At 38.4% G+C, this 22,545-nt stretch overlaps 2 protein-coding genes, 1 long non-coding RNA gene and 1 other non-coding gene across 4 annotated transcripts; 3 read left to right on the forward strand and 1 right to left on the reverse strand.

The window, feature by feature from the left end:
- The first annotated feature begins 6,567 nt into the window (after positions 1–6,567).
- On the forward strand, positions 6,568–6,640 carry Trnai-gau. Its single transcript has one exon. It is a non-coding gene; the product is annotated as a tRNA-Ile (tRNA).
- Positions 6,641–13,160: 6,520 nt separating this feature from the next.
- On the reverse strand, positions 13,161–14,579 carry LOC123307028. The gene has a single exon (XM_044889229.1). The coding sequence runs from the start codon at positions 14,577–14,579 to the stop codon at positions 13,161–13,163; it is 1,419 nt and encodes a 472-aa protein (XP_044745164.1).
- A 1,802-nt stretch (positions 14,580–16,381) lies between these two features.
- On the forward strand, positions 16,382–16,777 carry LOC123308487. The gene is made up of 2 exons (XR_006537135.1): positions 16,382–16,671; positions 16,730–16,777. It is a non-coding gene; the product is annotated as an uncharacterized LOC123308487 (long non-coding RNA).
- An 89-nt stretch (positions 16,778–16,866) lies between these two features.
- LOC123307029 lies at positions 16,867–18,555 on the forward strand. Its single transcript, XM_044889230.1, has one exon. It carries the CDS (start codon positions 16,867–16,869, stop codon positions 18,553–18,555), a length of 1,689 nt encoding a protein of 562 aa, XP_044745165.1.
- The last annotated feature ends 3,990 nt before the right edge of the window (positions 18,556–22,545 follow it).

The raw sequence follows: 22,545 nt of genomic DNA on the forward strand, positions 1-22,545 counted from the left end.
GAGGTTTCCGATTTCACAATTGAGATTTATGAAACGCGAATTTAGTTGATCGGATGATCAGATTTGAATGGGCAATCTGATAATCGAGGAATCACCTAATCTTTATAAAACCCGCTGTTAGGGGTCCTAAATTACAAAAGGATATTACAATTATTATTCCCTTACGTTTCCGAATGCATCCTATAGCTATTTGCTCCTGAATTCAGTCACTTATGGTTTAAAACCTTCGGCCATTTTGGCCATTCGTGTATTGAACCAACTTGTTTTTGATGAGGGCAGCAACTCAGGTTGTTTTAAACGATATATACGTCGATGACGTTATCACAGGGGCGTTTGAGGTGCATCAAGCAGTTGAATTGCGAAATGATCTTCAGGAATTATTGTAAAAAGGATGCTTCTCATTGAAAAAAATGGTCTACCAACTGTTTGAACGTTTTAACGGGTTTGCCTGCCCACCATATCAAGTCTCAGGTTAGCTTCGAAGACGATTCCGTGGGAATCAAAATTTTAGGCTTGCGATGGATACCCAAAACTGATTCATTCTGATTCAGTGTTGATCTATTCAGTGATACGCCCACTAAAAGATCGGTTTTATATAGCGCGCATTTTTGACCCTTTCGGTTTTTTGGCTCCCATTGTGATTTCTAGTAAACCTATAACGCATAAAATATGGGTAGAAAAACTAGGATGAGTCTATATCCGCTCCTTGCACTCATGAGTGGTCGAGAATAGTGAATAACTTTCACTTACTATCAAACCTAACGATACCTCGTTGCATTATTTCTTCTCCGCAATGTTAAGTGGTTTTTGTGATGCATCAGAGCAGGCTTACGGCACCACTGTGTATCTTTCAGTGTCTATAGATGGTTTAATTATCAAGTGCGGTTTTATTGGCCAAGCTCGTCAAAAATATTTTGAATCATGAATTTCCTGTCGACATTACCACGAGTACCAATTTGTTTTTTCTCAGCTATCCACGCGTTGTCATAATAAATGATTATTATCATGGCATCACATCACAACAGAGTCAAGTCCTCCCATAAACGGGATCAACACTCGGAGAGCCGAGATAGAAGGAATAATATCAGAGAGACAACTTGATATTATAGGCCTACATGAAACAAGAATAAACCGGAACAGACGACTGAATTTCATGAATTATGAAACGTCTAGATGTGACAGAATTACAAACACCGGAGAAGGACTAGCAATATTGGTGAAACACTACTTCAAAAGTAGATCCGACGAAACACAAGGAGAAACAGAAACAGTGACGATTGTTGCCGAATTAAATCGTCAAAGAGTCGAAATTACCTCGGCATACAAGCCACCACAAAACAATTTATTGGAAGAAGAGATAAACAACATGTTGGAAGGAACAAACCCGAAAATCTGCATCGGAGATTTCAACTGTAAATCCCCGTTATGGAACAGCAGAACAGAGAATAGAAATGGCAAAAAACTCAAGGATTTCGCCGAAAAACAAAATGCCATAGTGATTGGACAAGAGTTACCGACATATCTTGCTTTTGGTATAGGAATACCAGATGTAATAGATATCGCGATATTGAAAAATATAACTCAAGAATTCTGGATTGAAACTTTGAAAGATGGAACCTCAAACCACAATCCCGTGGAATTGAAAATTGGAGAAGAATCAAGAGAAAAACTGATGGAAATGAGAGAATATACAAATTGGGCTGAATACAGCCATTTAATACAAAAGGAAACAACAGAAATTCCAACAATAAGCACTCTAGAGGATCTGGAATGTGCGGTTTATAAACTGGAAGAGATTATATTGAGAGCTTATATAAGTTATATAATAATATAATTATATATACGAGAAAATCGAAGACTCAGAAGAATACATCGAATGAATAAAAATGATCTGAATAGATGGAACCTCAATCGCCATAGCCAAGTTCTGAAAAATGCCCTGAAAGATCTAAGAACAAGCAGATGGAACGAAAGGGTTCAAGCACTGAATACAATTGATCATTCTGAATGGAGAATGCAAAAAAGGCTACGAGGAGAAAAGACTAAAATTCCACCCCTACACTGAGAAAGGGGAATGGCGTATACCAATACTGATACGGCAGGATGGTTTTAGAGCTATACATGCTATACATTGAGTTGGGTTGTCAATATTAGGTCAATCTGACATATTGAATCTAATTTTTTTATGGTACCCTTTTCTGCTTTTGTTTTCTCTCTATTTCAGATAAATGTTTCTGGTATCTTGGAGAAAACATTCTGGATTTTCCTTTATGTTGGAGAAATAATCAAGTTTTGCTGTGCGAGATGCCCTCAATATGGAATATTTCAGCTTATTTCGTGAATAATTACAATGCACTACACTCAAGGGGAGAAAGGGTTTTTTTACTCAACAAAGCTCCCGAAGAAAGTGAAGCCATTTCGGTAATGCGGATAATGGAGAACCAGGCCCAACTTCAAATGAAGATGATGGAGTTGCTAGCCAACATGTTTAGTCTAAGGAACGACACCGACCACGTGGTGACCGCATAATTATCGTTAGCCCAGTTTGATCCCGACGATACATCCTTTTCAACCAAGGAGTGGATTGAGGAAGTTGATCAAATTAAATTCGAAACAGGTACGTCTGATACTATTGTAGTATTAAAAGCTGGGCAAGCCCTGAAAGGCCGTGCAGCCTAAATTTATCAAAATTGGAAACCGATTGTTAGAAATTGGTCAACATTTTCTAGGAATTTAGAGATAGCGTTCCCTGAGAAAGGAACTCCGGCCACGAGGCTTAAAGCTAGCATGTTGATAAGTAGTGCAAATTTTAGTTCGTCAGTAGAGTATGCTCATGCCAAGTTGAATTCGATCAGGAAACTTTGTGAAAAGTTTCCGTGGAAAATAGTGTTGAGCTTGATAGCACATGATATTACTAATGTAGAAGTTAAGAATAGATTATTAATGCAAGAACCTAAGAATGAAATGCAGCAGCTAAAATTGCCTTCTTCTTAGGATTCCGACGCTCCATATTAGTCTCAGATAATAGTAGAAAACTAGAAAAATGAAGCAGCTACTGAAAACAGAATCAGACAAAACCTTTCATGGGAATTGTAGGAACTGTGGAAAATTTAGGCATAGAAAGTTAGATTATTGTAAAGAAACGTTGTTTTAGTTCTAATCTAGAAAATTCCAGTCTTGAATGTAATTTCTGTGATAGAAAGGGACATACTGAAGATTTTTATTTTGTTAAGAAAAAGAGAGAAACAAGTTCAGTCAAACTTTAGTTACCCCCAGTGTTCGTAACAATCAATTAGCACATTAGATTTGAATCTAGACTTGTCAGGATTGGACGAGCGATTAGTGAAGTATTGAATAAATCGAATATTGTCAAATAACAAAAATTTTCAAGCATGTCGACTAACTTAGTCGGGACATACCTAGTGGAAATAAGATACTGGCGCTTTGTTATGTTTCAGGAAAATCAAAACCAATTGCAAAAGTTTGATCTGTTTTGTACGTGAATTCTTATGAAGATTTACACAAGACAAGAGCTCTCAAGAATGTAAAATGTTCCCGTTGAGCAATCCAGGAGTATAATATAACGCTGGCAGGTCTCGAACATCAGGTTAGGTTACCGATTGATGTTAATCAGAAAATTTCCATGAAGGTGACATCTATCGAATGAAGAAAAACTGAAGCCAACATTTATTGGACCTTTCGCAGTGCAAGCAGTCCTACCAAACGATCTATATGCCTTGATAAGAGTAGGAGTCCAGAATAGAACCAATGAGATCTTGGCCTAAAAATAGTGATGAGTGAGTGCTAGTTTCAATGATGCGCCATGATGAAGTGAAATATTCTCATATCCATCAGATTTTATGTTCTATACTGTTCCTTATGAGATTCTTATTGTTATGTTATGATCCATTGTATTGTCTCATGTTCATTTTATGTTGAATGTTTTCCAAAGCACTTGAAATTTCATGATAAGTTTTCGGTACTTCAAATACGAATATGTAAAATTGACAAGTAAGGCCCAGACGGTATGTCGCTAGTGAGGCTAACTCTGTGCAATTGAGAAGTAAGGTCCGGACGGGAGTCCCTAGTTGAGGCTAACCTCTGTGCAATTTCACAGTTGTGATATTGACAAGTAAGGCCTAGACGGGAGGTCGCTAGTGAGGCTAACTTCTGTGCAATTGACAAGTAAGGCCCGGACGGGAGTCCCTAGTAGATGCTAACTTCTGTGCAATTTTACAGTAGTGATATTGACGAGTAAGGCCCAGACGGGATGTCGCTAGTGAGGCTAACTCTGTGCAATTGACAAGTAAGGTCCGGACGGGAGTCCCTAGTTGAGGCTAACCTCTGTGCAATTTCACAGTTGTGATATTGACAAGTAAGGCCTAGACGGGAGGTCGCTAGTAAGGCTAACTTCTGTGCAATTGACAAGTAAGGCCCGGACGGGAGTCCCTAGTAGAGGCTAACTTCTGTGCAATGTCACAAACCTAATTTAACAGTTTATATGTTGTAAATGACAATTTTATCAATTTTTGAAATTCCAAGTGTTTTGCTGACCTGATCTGTAAACAGTAAGCGGTGATGGTTTTTTTCTCGCTTGGCTCTTTTTTCCACCTATAATAATGCCGCAGCGCGAGCCAGCGCATCAAACAGAGCCATGTACACAAAGATTCAACTGTTTTATGTTTACAAGCTCCCTTTAACAATGTTGTTTGATATTAAGATATTGTGTATGCCTACTAAGTGAAACGACGACGTTTCAGTGGTCAGTATGGCCGTGTTAGCAAATGTTAATTTGACCCCCCTTAAAATATACTGATAATGTCCGACGACGAATGTCGAAGGAAGAATAAGAGCTAGAACCTATGCTCTGTGAACTCTGTGCTCCAATGTTACCTGCTTTCTCTTGGCACAGGCCGAGCGCAGAATTAGGCGAACTTCCCTGTCCAGCGGTACGCTTTTACCTGACCCTTTTGTTAGTGCACCTCCACGTGTTAGATAACCGACCGCCATTTTACCTTGTGAATAAAAAGTACCAACCACGTGTTTTATTAAATCTAACATATATATAGTATAACGTTTTGTTTGTTGATGATAGTTTAGTGTCTGAAAATATAATGAAATGAAAGTTTTAGCGGCATGCAGACAGGAATTGAATTCTGAAAAAAGTACCACCCAGAGCAGGATTCGAACCTACGACCCCCCGATTACCGGTCAGGTACTCTCCCAACTGAGCTACCCGGGCTGACGTGAGGATCCATCTGCATTGTCTGGCTACCACTATCTTCAGAATTGACATGTTAGTATTATCACTTTCGAACTCCGGCGTTCGAAAGCGATTGGAAATGTTATAGGTGGAGGGGATACACATTCGCTTTCAATGATCTTCGGGATTCAACATATCCATTTCCCGGTGCGTCGTCGACATACAGCGATATCAGCGGGGATCGGATGCGAACCTCCGATCATTGAACAGATTAAGCCGAAAATATAAATTGTGATGATAGTTTAGTGTCTGAAAATATAATGAAATGAAAGTTTTAGCGGCATGCAGACAGGAATTGAATTCTGAAAAAAGTACCACCCAGAGCAGGATTCGAACCTACGACCCCCCGATTACCGGTCAGGTACTCTCCCAACAGAGCTACCCGGGCTGACGTGAGGATCCATCTGCATTGTCTGGCTACCACTATCTTCAGAATTCACATGTTAGTATTATCACTTTCGAACTCCGGCGTTCGAAAGCGATTGGAAATGTCATAGGCGGAGGGGATACACATTCGCTTTCAATGATCTTCGGGATTCAACATATCCATTTCCCGGTGCGTCGTCGACATATAGCGATATCAGCGGGGATCGGATGCGAACCTCCGATCATTGAACAGATTAAGCCGAAAATATAAATTGTGATGATAGTTTAGTGTCTGAAAATATAATGAAATGAAAGTTTTAGCGGCATGCATACAGGAATTGAATTCTGAAAAAAGTACCACCCAGAGCAGGATTCGAACCTACGACCCCCCGATTACCGGTCAGGTACTCTCCCAACTGAGCTACCCGGGCTGACGTGAGGATCCATCTGCATTGTCTGGCTACCACTATCTTCAGAATTCACATGTTAGTATTATCACTTTCGAACTCCGGCGTTCGAAAGCGATTGGAAATGTTATAGGTGGAGGGGATACACATTCGCTTTCAATGATCTTCGGGATTCAACATATCCATTTCCCGGTGCGTCGTCGACATATATTCAATTCCTGTCTGCATGCCGCTAAAACTTTCATTTCATTATATTTTCAGACACTAAACTATCATCACAATTTATATTTTCGGCTTAATCTGTTCAATGATCGGAGGTTCGCATCCGATCCCCGCTGATATCGCTATATGTCGACGACGCACCGGGAAATGGATATGTTGAATCCCGAAGATCATTGAAAGCGAATGTGTATCCCCTCCACCTATAACATTTCCAATCGCTTTCGAACGCCGGAGTTCGAAAGTGATAATACTAACATGTGAATTCTGAAGATAGTGGTAGCCAGACAATGCAGATGGATCCTCACGTCAGCCCGGGTAGCTCAGTTGGGAGAGTACCTGACCGATAATCGGGGGGTCGTAGGTTCGAATCCTGCTCTGGGTGGTACTTTTTTCAGAATTCAATTACTGTCTGCATGCCGCTAAAACTTTCATTTCGTTTTGTTTTTTACCTAGTATTTTATATGTATCATTGATTCATTATGTTGGGTATCTAGGTTAGGATAACTTTTGTATTGTTCATTTATTTCGTATAAACATTTCGGCGTATGCCTTCTTCAGTATACATTACATCTAAAAACAACAATAAATTAATATAATAAAATCATGATTGTGTAAATATCCTACTTTATGTTGTAATGGGAAACCGGTGGAAATGATGAGATGTTTAATCTTCAGCTTTCTTTAATTGAATTCCCCTATTCATAACAACAATAACAATTTATATCAATTGAGTAAGTTTGCGATTACAGCAAGTGTTGTAATAATAACTATTAATGCAAGGTGTTTGAAATCAATAACAATGATTGGTATTCAGGTAATCAGGTTGATTGCCGAAATCAGATCAATAATACAAAACATCTCTACACCTTCCCTTCCTGAGGAACGATCTTCACTATGGCCACTTATGAAGATCGATCCCTAAGAATGAGAAGATTCTTAACAATTCTGAAATTCAAACTTTTATTCGAAATATCTACTTGAACCCAAAATTACCATAAATTCACATCGGGATAGAATAAGCGAAGATATAAAAGTCTTACTGCTAAGTTACATGTTTTCTTACCTACAGGTAGCTACCATCCTACTGGTAATAATCCTAGGTATAAATGAATGAAAATTATTACAAACTACTATACAGATACACTATCTCATATATCTCTTAATTCTATTTTTGTGCACAGTACTGCGTCTTCCATCTTTGTCGACAATTATGCAATTAGGCCCACTTGCAGAGACAACTGTATAGGGACCTTTCCACCAAGGGTCAAATTTTTGTCTGGTTTCATTCGTTATGAGAACAAGGTCTCCTTCTTCAATGTGCAATTGAGAAGCATCTTTATCATGTAACTCCTTACGCTTTATTTTGGCACTTTCAAGATAATTTCTAGCTCTGTTCTGCGCGAATTGTAACCTAAAACGTATTTCTTGGTCATATGCTTCAATACTATAAAGAGGATCTACTCGATTATCACAGAATATATCCGAGCTAAGGTTAGCCCTTCTTGCAAAAACTAACTCATAAGGTGTATAATTGTGATACGTCATTGGGGTTGTATTGTAACAAAATGTAAAATATTTAGTCCACGTATCCCAGTCAGACTGACTTTCATTGATATACATTTTAATGAAATCATTTAAGACCCTATGATTCCTTTCATATCCTCCTATAGTCTGACTGTGATACGCTGTTGAAATTTTGTGTTGTATCTTGAGCAGTTCCGCAAGATTCGAGAAAACTTCATTCTTGTATTCTGTACCCATATCCGTTCTAATTTCTTTCATGGGTCCATATATAAGAATGAAATCCTCTAGGATTGCTTTCGCTACCGTAGGAGCTTCTTTATTGGTTATTGGCGATATGACTACATATTTTGACAATTCGCACTGTATAGTTACCGCATATCGATTTCCTCGCGATGTTTTAGGAAATGGTCCAACGGTATCGATGCATACTATATCGAAAGCATTCTGAGGAGTTGGTGTTATCACGAAAGGTTGATTATGCCTTTTGTTAATTTTATTAATTTGACATTTATGACATTGCCTAGTGTATTGAGCAACATCCCTCGACATTCCTTTCCAATAGTAGAACGATTTTAATTTCTTTAGCAACCGCTTTTGTCCACAATGACCACCATACATAGGATCATTGTGATACTTTTCAACTAATTTTAGTCTTTCATCTTTATCAACAATTACTATTCGTGGTTCAAGTAAAACTATGCATATGTTTCGTAAAATGTTTTGCCCCACTCTCTTGAATTCATTTATGTTAAATCTCGTAAATATGGGATCATTCACATTCATTCTTAATGTTTTATAATCTCTTTCACCAGCGAACTGATCAAGCTTAGACAATACCTGCTCTAAAGCGAGGTTATCGCCATTAGTGATTGAAATTTTTATATGAGTACTCACTTTTCTCTTATCATATATTAACATATCAATTTCATAATTTTCGAGAGTGCTTTTTCCTATATTTTCAACCTTGAATCTTAAATAGGGCAAGTTCAATGAATCATAATTATTTATTGAATTATAAACTTTTACTTGGTTTGTTATTTGAGCCGCTTCATCATCTTTTTCGCTTGGTGTATTGTTCGATGACTTCGACCTTGACCTAGTCACCGCAAGAATTTGAGAAGTGTTATGATTAATTTCTTTAAGGTCATCAATGTTTATCCTAGACAATGCGTCTGCACAAACGTTCTGCCTGCCTTTGATATATTCAATTTCAAAGTTGAACTCTTCCAAATCTAATCTCATACGTGTTAATTTAGAACTTGGGTCTTTCATCGAAAACAAATAGACTAACGGTTTATGGTCAGTTTTTATCAAAAATTTTTGTCCATACAAATATATAGCAACGAAAATGTTTGACAGCCCAATGAATTGCTGTGAGCTCTTTCAGAATCGTCGGTTTATGTTATTCTCCTTTAGTAAAGGCTTTGGATCCGTAAGAAATTGGAAACTCTTGTCTGCCAATAATTTGCGAAAGAACGGCTCCGCATGCTAAATTTGAGCTATCTGTGGTCAAAATGAATTGTTTGGAAAAATCTGGATATTTCAATATTTGTGGGTTGATGAGAGCTTTTTTCAGTTCAACAAAAGAATCTTGACATGATTTGGACCAGATAAATTTACTACCTTTTCTTGTTAATTGATTTAATGGTTGAGTAATTTCCGCGAAACGAGGAATAAACCTTCTATAATAATTGCAAAACGCAACAAATCTTTTAATTTCATCTGCATTAGTTGGAGTTGGATATTTGTTAATTACCTCGAACTTTGAGTCGTCTGGCAGAATGCCTTTGTCTGTAATTTTGTGGCCTAAAAAAGTAACTGCGTTCCTGAAAAAATTGCATTTTTCTGGATTCAACTTTAAATTGAATTTTCTACAAGTTTCAAAAACTTCTTTCAAGTTTTTCAAATGATGATTCTCAGAGCATCCTATTACAATGAGATCGTCCATGTAGAGGAAAGCTTTTTCTGGGGTTAGACCTGCAAAAGCGATTGTCATCATCCTTTGAAAACTATTAGGACTTACAGATAAACCAAAGGGTAGGCGTGTAAACCTATAGGAACCTGATTCCGTACTGAATGAAGTTATGTCACGGGAGTCTACGTCCAGTTCAATTTGATGAAATCCTGAATATAAATCAATAACAGAAAACCATTTTGCTCGACCTAACTGATCCAAAATGTCGTCTATACGTGGAAGAGGAAATTTATAAGCAATTAGTTTTTTATTTACGTTTCGAAAGTCTAAAACAAGCCCTGAGGATTTTTGGCCATTTGGTCCTTTTTTTGGTACTAATAAAATGGGGTTATTGTATTCTGACACTGAAGGTTCTATGATTTTGTGTTGAAGCAACTTTTGCACATGATTTTTAATGTCTTCCTTTTGTGCCATTGGTAGCCTATAATTTTTTGTGTATACTGGTTTCGGATCCGATAATTTTAATTTTTGTTTGTAAAAATTATTTACTGTCAAAATATCATCTTTCAATGCAGAAATATCTGAATAATCTTTACATAAACTAATAACTTCTGATCGAATGAAATCCGGCATTTCCTTATTTAGTTAATTCATTAGTTTTTCATGCCTATCATTATGATCAGCATTAATGTTATAGATGTTGAACTTATCTAGACTTATTACTTCTAGCTGAATGTTTTTCAAAATAACACTTTCGAAAGTAGTGTTCATGATTTTTACCAAACCTTCTCCTGGAGACCGTTCGTGCAATGAAAACTCCTGGTAAAGGTTCTTTATTCAACACTAATACACTTTCCGAAATATTTTTAAGAGATGGTATTTGCCTAATTACTTCACAACGTGGTGGTCTATGAATTTGGTTTTCCTCAACTCCGCTTAGAATAGGAATCACAAAGTTCTTATTAAAATATCGAAGATTCAACGTCCACCGACCATAATCTGAATTAGCACTATATTTGATAAGAAAATCCCTGCCTAGAATTCCATCTCCCGGAATTGGAAAGTCGTCGCTTACCACGTGAAAATTATGTCCGATAGTTTGATTATTTTTCACCCATATTTCAGTATTAATAACACCCAAAGATTTTGTCAATCCCTCAGTTACACCTTTGATATCAATTATTTTAGAATTATCAACAGAATTTTGGAAAAAAATTTTCCCTACTTTTAATATAGAAACATCAGCCCCGGTATCTACCAACAAAGTGACCTTTTCTTGAGTTATCTTAGTTTCAACGGCTACAAAATTCGAAAGAGATAAATCTAGCTGATAAATATTTATTGCTCTGTCTCCCCCAATCGAACCGGTTGGGGGTCCGATTGGTTTCCCTGGTTTGACAATTCTAAAAATCTGACATTGGCATTGGTTTGTCCGTTACCTCTGCCACTAGGTCTACTATTATTGTCATACCTATTTCCAGCGAATCGATATTGACCTCTCCCGGCATTGAAATTGTGTGAATTTCTGAAACCACGGTATGAATTTTGAAAATTTCTCCCTGAACCACGCCGGTTATTATTGAACGGATGTCTGTTGCGTGAATTATTACTGTTATTCATGAAGAATACGTTGTTTGCAGGCGACGGTTGAGTGTTAACGTTTGAAAATTTTGTCATGATTTCCTGGACAGAGCTGAAATTGCCAGCTTCTATCACTACACGAGCTCTTTCGGTATTTTAATTTTGACTTAGTGCCCTGGAAGTAGTTTGAACTGCATATTTTTCGGCTACTTCATTAGGAACACCTTCACTTATGAAAGCATTTTGTAATTTCTGAGCCAACTACTCAATCTCTGCTGCATAAGTGGAAGTGTCCTTATGGATTTGCCTTTAATTCAATGATTTGGCTGTTAGAAGGTTCGAACTTTCACCTTTTAAGGCATGTTTCAACTTCCTCGCAATATCATTTAGATCATCTCCGTCAGAAATTAAATTACGCGCCTTTCCGACTAGTCTAGTTTTTACAAAAGACGCGGCTCTATCCTGGTGATCCGCGCTATTCTCCTGAAGGAGTTCTAACGAATCTAAAAAGGATCTCAAATTATCAACATTTCCGTCGAACTGATTTGGAATGATTTTGCTTGCCAAATTGAAAAATTCTGTTGTAGTCATCGCCATGATTTTTTCGTCTTCGTCTTGGGACTCTTCTTCTAACGATTATATATTGATTTGTTCTACACAAAACACTGGAACCTGATATTTAACACCTAAAGTTTGAAAAGAACGAATAACCTTGTCTCGGATATAGTGAGAATCAGTTTTTATTGATTGCCTATCTGTATTATCTAAATAATGCCAAGAACTAGCTACGCTTTTTGTAAACTCGTTGAAGAGAGCTACCAAATTATCTCGAACTTCAACCTTAATTGAATTGCTCTTTGGAACATTTTTCTTTAGTATTCTTTTAGATTGTTTTTTCAATTCAGTTATTATTATTGAAAGGTTGCCTAATACAGCTTCTCTTTTTTGAGCCTGCATAAAATTACTATCAACTGTTAATTAAAAATAAACCGCAATTGTCATCATAAATAGTCAAAACGAGCTCACCCTTTGTTCCACGCACACAACAGCACTTTAACTTCACTCACGGAATGTTTTCGTCGCTGCGTCCTATCACTAGATTGCTGCCACAGACGCCCTTGATGCAGTAGCCTCTCGCCTGAACCTCCTCACCAAATTTTTTTTGTGCATTTTATATGCCTTGAAAATCAAGTTGAGCACCAACACAGCCAAAATCAAATAAAACACGATTTTCATGTCCTTTGAGATGTTGTACTCACTCTCTTGTACAATGAAGTTCGAATTGATCGCTCCATTTTCTTGGGTGGTGTCCTTGGAATTTGAACTTCCCATTTTAAGTTCTTCGAATTTTTCACTTTGCCATCACTTTATTCATCCGACTAAACACTTTACGAATATTGGTCAGAATTATTCAACACTGATGTTTTACTAGTATGGCAGGATCGCCATGTAATGGGAAACCGGTGGAAATGATGAGATGTTAAATCTTCAGCTTTCTTCAATTGAATTCCCCTATTCATAACAACAATAACAATTTATATCAATTGAGTAAGTTTGCGATTACAGCAAGTGTTGTAATAATAACTATTAATGCAAGGTGTTTGAAATCAATAACAATGATTGGTATTCAGGTAATCAGGTTGATTGCCGAAATCAGATCAATAATACAAAACATCTCTACAATGTTTTCATCCTCGTTTTTGTTTCGTCTGTTGTGTATTGTCTTGTCAACTATGTCATTGTTTTGTATGTCAGCAGAGTCTTGTCTTCTTCTTTCATTTGATGGTTTTCGCAACAATGGCATATATATATGACTTAGGTTTTTCGTGTCTTGTTTGTCGTTTACTACATTTTCACTATTTATCTGAATATGGATCATTTCTTATATTTCCCTACGTTTTTGTTGAAGTTCGATTCCCAAAATTTTTGTGTCTTCGTAATTGAACTCATGTTTGCTTGTGTTCTTATGTTTATTAAGAGCTGTGGTAGCGTTCTTCGTGTATTTATGTGCGTTTAGTCTGTCTTTTAGTCTTTGTGAAGTCTGTCCTATGTACTGTTTGTCACAGTCCTTGCATGGTATACTATACACGACTTGTGATTTTTTGGTTTTGGGTGTTGGTCCTTTCAATTTGCTAAACACACTACTGATTTGATTACATGGCCTATATACTATTTCACGGTTGTACGGTTTAATTATATTGTTCATCTTCTGCGACAGTCCCTGTATAAATGGTAATTGTATTCGCACTGTGGTCTCCGTTGTTGATTTCTTTGTATATTGTGTGTTGTAGAGTCGGTGTGTCCTTTGTTTTATGAGTTTTTTCATGAATGTTTCAGGGTAGTGGTTTTTGATCAAGAGTTCTTTCACTTCTATTAATGTTTTCTTCCGGAGTATCGGTGATGTAAGTTTTAACGCTTTGTCTATGTATCCAATGGCTGTGCTCTTCTTTTGTGAGTGATGGTGTTGGGAGTTGTAATCTAAGATGTGACTTGTGTTCTGTTCCTTTCGGTGCCATCGGGTCAATAGTTCAACATTTTTCCTTATCAGTGTCATGTCCAAGAAGTCTAAGCTGTTGTTTTCTTCCTCTTCGAGTGTGAACAGTAATGATACATGTACACTGTTGAAACGATTTAAGATCGTTTGTATTTCCGTTGGTGTTGTTACAATTAGACAGTCATCTACGTAGCGTTTGTAAAATGTTGTCTTATATTCTCGCATAATTTCCTCATCTATCAACTCCAGTGCCAACTGCGCCAACGTGCCTGATATTGGGTTGCCCATGGCTAGACCTTCAATTTGTTTGTAAAAGTGTTCCTCATATTGAAAATAGCTGTTATTTGTTATATACTCTATTGTTTGTATGAACTCATCCTTAGGTATTTGTGTGTGTTGTTTTATAATCTCCCAATTTTTTTCAATGGCTTGTTTTATTAATTCTTTGGGGATGTTGGTGTATAAAGATTTTACATCCAATGAGTATAGTCGATGGTCACTCTGTAATTTAACATTTCTTAATGATTCTTTCAGATTAAATGAATTTTTTATATAATATTGATTGTTGTTTATGGCTTTGGATAGAATATTGGCCATATATTTAGACAATTTATATAATGGAGATTGGTTGCATGATACTATTGGTCTTAGTGGTATATCAGCTTTGTGGACTTTTGGTAATCCATATATTTTTGGTATTTTGCTATTGTGTGTTAATAGGGTTCTTTCATCTTGTTTTGATATATAGTGTTTCTTTTGCCATTCTTTTACTATTCTGTTGTTCTCCTTCTCCAATGTGATTGTCATGTCACGTTTAATTTGTTTATATGTTGCATTGTCATCTAATAAATTGTGCATTTTTTCGTTGTATTCATTTTTTGTTATAATAACTATTTGGTTTCCTTTGTCTGCTCTGATGACTTGTAAGTCATTATGGTTGTTCAGAAATGTTTTAATTTTTTTTAAATTGGACTTGATGATGTTTTGTCTTTGTTTTTTCCCCTTCAGTTGTTTCTGATGAGTATTTAGAGCTTGTGTGATATTAGTTCGAATATTATCTTGGTCTTCCCTTGGTAGTTCATTAATTGAATGTTCAATTTGTGTGATTATATTATATATAGGGATTTGATCTTCACTGTCTATTTCCATGGCATATTTAGGGCCCAAGTTTAATGTTTGTATCACGAAGTCTGGTAGCACTATCCCCAATAGGTTTTCTATTCTTGTTTGGCTGTTATCAACGTTTACACTGTCTCTCTGTGTCTTCATTAACTTCTGGCTTTTCCTGCTATGAATGGATCTATGTTTGGTCATTGTGTAATTCAATCTTTCATTTATTTGATATTCTGAGTTATTTCTTGAATCGGTACCCCTGTATTTTTCGGTGTTATGGAGAAATGTTCGGATCCTATCTTCAATTGTTTTGATTTTTCTTGTCGTGTCAGTTATTAATAGGTTGATGGTACGGAATATGAAGTTCTTCTTCAACTTGTCATATTTTTCAGCAAGATATTTACAATCATATGTGATGTGTTCAGTTTTGAATTTTAAAAAAAGAAAGAAAACATTAATAGAAGTGAAGGAACTCTTGATCAAAAACCACTACCCTGAAACATTCATAAAGAAACTCATAAAACAAAGGACACACCGACTCTACAACACACAATATACAAAGAAATCAACAACGGAGACCACAGTGCGAATACAATTACCATTTATACAGGGACTGTCGCAGAAGATGAACAATATAATTAAACCGTACAACCGTGAAATAGTATATAGGCCATGTAATCAAATCAGTAGTGTGTTTAGCAAATTGAAAGCACCAACACCCAAAACCAAAAAATCACAAGTCGTGTATAGTATACCATGCAAGGACTGTGACAAACAGTACATAGGACAGACTTCACATAGACTAAAAGACAGACTAAACGCACATAAATACGCGAAGAACGCTACCACAGCTCTTAATAAACATAAGAACACAAGCAAACATGAGTTCAATTACGAAGACACAAAAATTTTGGGAATCGAACCTCAACAAAAACGTAGGGAAACATTAGAAATGATCCATATTCAGATAAAAAGCGAAAATGTAGTAAACGACAAACAAGACACGAAAAACCTAAGTCATATATATATGCCATTGTTGCGAAGACCATCAAATGAAAGAAGAAGACAAGACTCTGCTGACATACAAAACAATGACATAGTTGACAGGACAATACACAACAGACGAAACCAAAACGAAGATGAAAACATAAAGTAGGATATTTACACAATCATGATTTTATTATATTAATTTATTGTTGTTTTTAGATGTAATGTATACTGGAGAAGGCATACGCCGAAACGTTTATACGAAATAAATGAACAATACAAAAGTTATCCTAACCTAGATACCCAACATAATGAATGAATGATATATTATATATTATATATATAATATATATATATATATATATATATATATATATATATATATATATATATATATATATATATATATATATATATATATATATATATATATATATATATATATATATATATATATATATATATATATATATATATATAAGTATATAAATGTGTTTCATCAACGAGAACACAAATAATATTAATAAAAAGACTGACCTGAAGAATCTGAGTGTTGTGTATAGTTACCTGTTATCCCTAGACCGATGTCGTGACGATAACAATACAGTGGATGTCATTACTTGATCTTGTTACTTTTCTGTGGTTCACCTTATTTTGTGACAGTAACCTATAAGAAGTGATTTGACTCCACACCAGCTCGTTTCTGTTTCATTGTTAAGCAGAGAAAAATAATGTTTTAAATGTGATCGTATAACTTCCTGATGCTCTCCTTGTTAGTTTTATAGTACACTTGTCGGATGTAAGTTTTAATGTTTATTTTGTATGTTTTGTAACCACGTTTATTATGTATATTTTAGCATCCTGAAGAAGAAACGCAATCAGTTTCGAAATATAGATGTAAATGACGACTAACTACTAATTGCCCAAACGACAATTGCCAGGTTCCCAAATATTTCTCCCTATATATATATATATATATACGCAGGGGAGCGTAATGCTTTCGGGGACTGACGGCCCCGCGTACCCGAGTCGCCCAACTTCCAAGGTCAGCAGCCTGGAAGTTGATGTCATTGTTGCTCCTATCATAACTAGAAGTATGAAACAGGGCGGTAGAGGGCAGCGGGCTGGCCCTCTTCGGAGCCGTCTGGAGGAAGAGCCTGATGGGGTAAGCTGTGGGGCGAGCGGCGCAGCCCCCCGAGATGGCACCGTAAGTCAAATCTTGCAGCCCTTGAGAAGGGAAAGGAGGAGCATCAGCTTGGACGGGATTCGAACCCGTCCCGCTGAGGATCCATATAGACAAGATGGAAGAACACGATGGAACGAAGAGGAAAATATCCTTCTATTACGGGTTCATTACATCGCAAAGGACTTAGAACTCAATAGGAACGCCAACTACAGACAGGCACTCACTAATACCTGGAACGACTTGAACCCACTCAAACAGTCCTACGCCAACCTGCTATCCAATAGGGTCAGATGGCTTTTGAACAACGAAAAGTTCACGGAAACCGAACTGTTCAACATCAAGCTTAGCTGCTACCCGCGTGGCGCTGTAGTGGATCACAATGAAAACTCAGCCGAAGAAGCCCCTGCCCCCACACCACTGGCAATGGAAAATACACCTAAAGCTGACAGACTTGAACGGGCGCTGATAAAAAATTACCTTCTATATGCCGGGTTGCCGCCCGAGAGCAGACCGAGAATACCAAGGCTGAAGGGCTCCAAAGTCATGCTACAGAAAGTGAAGGACTTGAACGATATTATGCAGACAAACTTACTGACCACCTGGAAGTTAGAAAATGTAGTAGATTACGTGTACGCGGGAGCAATCACAATCTGCTCAGAGCTGGGTATAGAAATCAAGAACACACAGCCTAAAAAGAAGGAAGCAGCTCCACCGTGGAAACACCGCCTGGAAAAGAAGATTAATGACATGAGGAAAAATATTGGCATAATACATACTTACCTGAATTCGGAAGCACCATCCAAAAGAGTCGAAAAACTGACACGCCGAATAGCATCAGCTTTTAAGATCAAAGCTCGGAATAACCGCTTCAGGGAGAGTGTAACAGAAATATACGACAGGCTGAAACAGAAAATAAAAGTGTTAGGAAGTAGATTACAAAGGTACAATGAGAGAATAAAAAGGTACCAAAACAACCAGCTCTACTACAGAAATAAGCAGCAGTTCTTCCGCCTTCTAGAACAGGAAATCACCGATGATGGAAGCGCGCCTACCGAAGAATCCATGCATTCGTTCTGGAGTAAAATATGGGAAGAGGATAAGAAGCATGATGACCGGGCACACTGGATTAGGGATGCAGAAGCAGAATCTGCTAAGTTCCAAATGGAAGACATTAACATCACCACGGAACACATAAGAACAGCATTGAAGAAGACGAACAACTGGTCTTCCCCAGGTGTGGATAAAATCCAAAACTATTGGTGGAAACATTTCACGGCCTCACACGAACACCTCGCAAGGCTTTTCCGGGAAACCCTCACAGACCCCACAAGGATACCCGAATTCTTCACGCTCGGAGTCACGCACATGTTGCCAAAGGGAATTAACACCACAGACCCCAAAAAATACCAAAAAATACCGGCCCATCACCTGCCTACCAACCATTTACAAGATCTTAACAGGGGTACTAACCAGCCACATCTGGCAACATGTGAATAAGAACAACATAATGGAGCAGGAACAGAATGGCTGCCGTGGAAACTCCCGAGGATGCAAGGAGCTCCTGATCACCGACCTCATAGTAACTAGGCAAGCCAAGAAGAAGCAAAGGAACATTTCGATGGCGTGGGTTGACTACCAGAAGGCCTTCGACTCGGTACCCCACACTTGGCTTATAAAAACGTTACAATTGTATGGAATATCGAGGCCCATCATCAACCTCTTGGAGCATCTGATGAAGACATGGCGCACGCAGCTGGTGGTGAACACCAAACAAGAGAATTATAAGACCGCCGTAATCAGAATCATGAGAGGTATTTTCCAAGGGGATACTTTGAGTCCCCTTTGGTTCTGTTTAGCACTGAACCCCCTGAGTAGACTACTAAAAAACCAGATATACGGGTACATTTTACAGAAGGCGAGGAATATAAAAATTAACCACCAGTTCTATGTAGATGACCTGAAGCTCTATGCTGCAAACGAAGAGCAGCTCAAGAAACAACTGAGAATAGTGGCAGCGTTCTCAAAGGACATTGGAATGGAGCTCGGAATAGACAAATGCGCCGTGGTTCATGTTAAGAGAGGCCGGGTACAAGAGGGCACAGGCTTATCTGTGATGGAAGACCTCACGATCCCGCAACTGGGAAAACAAGAATCCTATAAGTATCTCGGAGTGCAACAGGCTCTGGACATTAAAACCAAAGAAATGAAGAATACTTACAAAGAAAAGTTCCTCAACAGACTCAAGAAGGTACTCCAGAGTAGGTTGAACTCGAAGGCGATGTTTGAGGCGGTGAACATATGGGCGATACCTTGTATTGCTTATTCTTTTGGTGTGATCAAGTGGTCAAACTTAGAGCTGAAAGAAATTGACAAAAGAGCAAGGGCATTACTTACCAAGCAGGGAATCCACCATCCCCACGCGTCCATGAACAGGTTGTATGTCCCAAGGCATGAAGGGGGGAGAGGGCTGCAGAACCTAGAAATAGTGCACGACAGAACAGTCCGCAGTATGAGAGAGTACTTCCAAAAAAAAAACTCACCGTTCCATCGAGCTGTATGTCAAGAAGATAACAACCTGAGTCCTCTGAATTTGGCAGGCCACTTAGAACCAGCGCGACTAACCGCCGAAATGCTTATACAGGAGTGGCATAGTAAAGCTCTGCACGGAAGATACCCTGGATGCCTGAAAAATAATCAAGTTAAGAAAAAAGAGTCGCTTACTTACCTTACAGCCGGATACCTGTTTCCTGAAACAGAGGGAAGATTAATAGCTATACAGGATCAAGTTGTCCCAACCAGATCATATATTAAGAACATCACCGGACGGAACATACCAACAGACAAGTGCAGAAAATGTTCCCAAGTTACCGAGTCGATTCAACACGTTACATCATCGTGCTCTGTACTGGCCCCAGTGGACTACATGCAGCGCCACAACGCGATGGCAAAAGTATATCATCAGGCCATTGCCAAAAAATACGGACTCATAACTAAGACAGTGAAGCCCTTCGAATACTGCCCTAACAACATCCTGGAAAATGAAGGATATAAATTGTATTGGGATAACTTCATTACAACCGACAGACCCATACAACACAACAGGCCCGATATTCTGCTGTTCAAAAAGAAAGAGCGAAGAATAGAGATCCTGGACGTCGCTATACCGGCTGATGACAATATCCAAAAAGCGTTCGTCGAAAAGCTGACGAAATACCATGACCTGGCGTTTGAGATGAAAACCATGTACGGCCTAAAATCAACATCCATAGTGCCCTTAGTCATGTCCACGAATGGACTGGTGGAGACACACCTGGTGGACAATACCCTGAATCTAGGATTGGACAAAGAGCTAGTGAGTACAGCTCAAAAGGAGGTCATTCTAGCGAATACCAAAATAGTGAGGAAGTTCTTAACGTCCGTTTGAGTAGCCTTGGTAGAAGGTTCTGCCCGGCTCCTCAATGGCCTACCCAGCTTGGTGATAGATAAAAAAAAAAAAATATATATATATATATATACAAACGAACACAGAGATACAGAGAGAACAATCTTTTTTCGAATAACCAAAGGCAGTTCTTCAGGAGTATGGACGAAGAAGTAAGTAACAGCAAGACAAAACTTCCAAGCCCGGCAGATATGCCGAAATACTGGTCGAGCATTTGGTCACAGAAGGGAAAACATATAACTAACGCAACATGGATAGAACAGGAAAGAAAAGAACACAACGGCATACAAGAGATGCCCGAGATAGTGGTGAGTGAAAAAGATGTGGAGGAGACGGTGAGAAGAATGAAGAACTGGGCAGCACCAGGCATTGACGGAATCCACAACTACTGGTGAAAAGCGTTCAAGCACACACACAAATCACTGGCCTCACTGATAACAGAAGCGATAAAGCACCCCCACACTATACCAGAATATTTCACGCATGGCACTACTATCATGCTCTCAAAGAAAGGCGACCTAACACAGCCCAGGAACTATAGACCTATAACGTGTCTGCCAGCTGTTTATAAAATTATCACCTCAACTATAGGCCATAAAATACAGATACACCTGGAGAAGAACAAAATCATGGCTTGGGAACAGAATGGGTGCAAGGAGAGAGGGAGGGGCAGTAAGGAACTTCTGGTAATAGACAACATACTAACGAAGCAGGCAAGAAGAAAATTGAAAAACATCTCCATGGCCTGGATAGATTACCAGAAGGCATACGATTCGATACCACACTCCTGGATCCTTGAAGTTCTGGAAATCTATAAAGTTAATAAACTGGTGATTGGTCTAATAAAGTGCCTCATGTCAACGTGGCGTACCACGATATCAGTCAACAACAAAGCGAATAGATACAGAACACCAGCAATAAATATAGAAAAACGCATATTTCAGGGAGACAGCTTGAGCCCGTTGTTGTTCTGCCTAGCCTTGAACCCACTCAGCAATATGCTCAACAGATCTGCATACGGATACTCAATAGATCAACAGATCACACTAACTCATCTATTTTACATGGATGACGTGAAGTTATATGCAAGGGGCAGAAAACAGCTGGAGGGACTGCTGGAACTGGTAAGAAGGTTTAGCATAGACGTGGGTATGACATTTGGTTTTGACATTTGAAAAGTGTGCCAAAGTGGAGGTGAGAAGAGGAAAACTGGCGGAGACGGGGAACATCACGCTGGCCGATGGCCGAGAGATAGCAAGCTTGAAGACAGGAGACAGGTACAAATATCTAGGAATCCATCAGACCTATGAGATACAACAACAATAAAATAAAAAAACAGCTGAAACAGAACTCATCAGAAGAGTACGAAAAGTACTCAAATCACAACTTTCAGCGAAGAATAAAATGGTCGCTATCAACGCATGGGCCATACCTGCATTCTTGTATACGGCTGGAATCCTCACCTGGTCAAAGACAGATTTGGAGAGACTAGACAGGCGAATAAGAGCAACACTTACCCAATGCGGGATGTTGCACCCGAACTCGGCGATCGAAAGACTCTACTTACCTCGCAAAGAGGGAGGGCGTGGGCTCAGCAACCTGGAACATTCCTGCCTGAAAGAAGAACAAAAAATTACAGACTATTTTGTTCGGAATAACTCCTCTACACCAATGGATAGCAGCTAATCTTGGGAACTTGTTGGCTGATGGAAGAATCCGGGAAGACGACACAGGAGAAGACCTACCTGAAAAATTGAGACGGAACTGGGAATCTAAATCTTTGCATGGAAGATTCTTTGCTAGTCTTCACCAGCCGGAGGTAGACATAATGAGATCCAACACTTACCTGACACAAGGCTATCTCTTCCCTCAAACTGAGGGAACATTATTGGCAATTCAGGACCAGGTAGTGCCCACACGTGTATACACCAAACACATAATGAAGCAAGATGTTGAGACAACGAAATGCAGACTATGCAACACAGCCGAGGAGTCGGTGCAGCATTTGTCATCGGGATGCTCATCGATTGCAAACACCAAATACC

The sequence above is a fragment of the Coccinella septempunctata genome, chromosome 2 (assembly GCF_907165205.1).
Source record: "Coccinella septempunctata chromosome 2, icCocSept1.1, whole genome shotgun sequence".
Taxonomy (NCBI): domain Eukaryota; kingdom Metazoa; phylum Arthropoda; class Insecta; order Coleoptera; family Coccinellidae; genus Coccinella; species Coccinella septempunctata.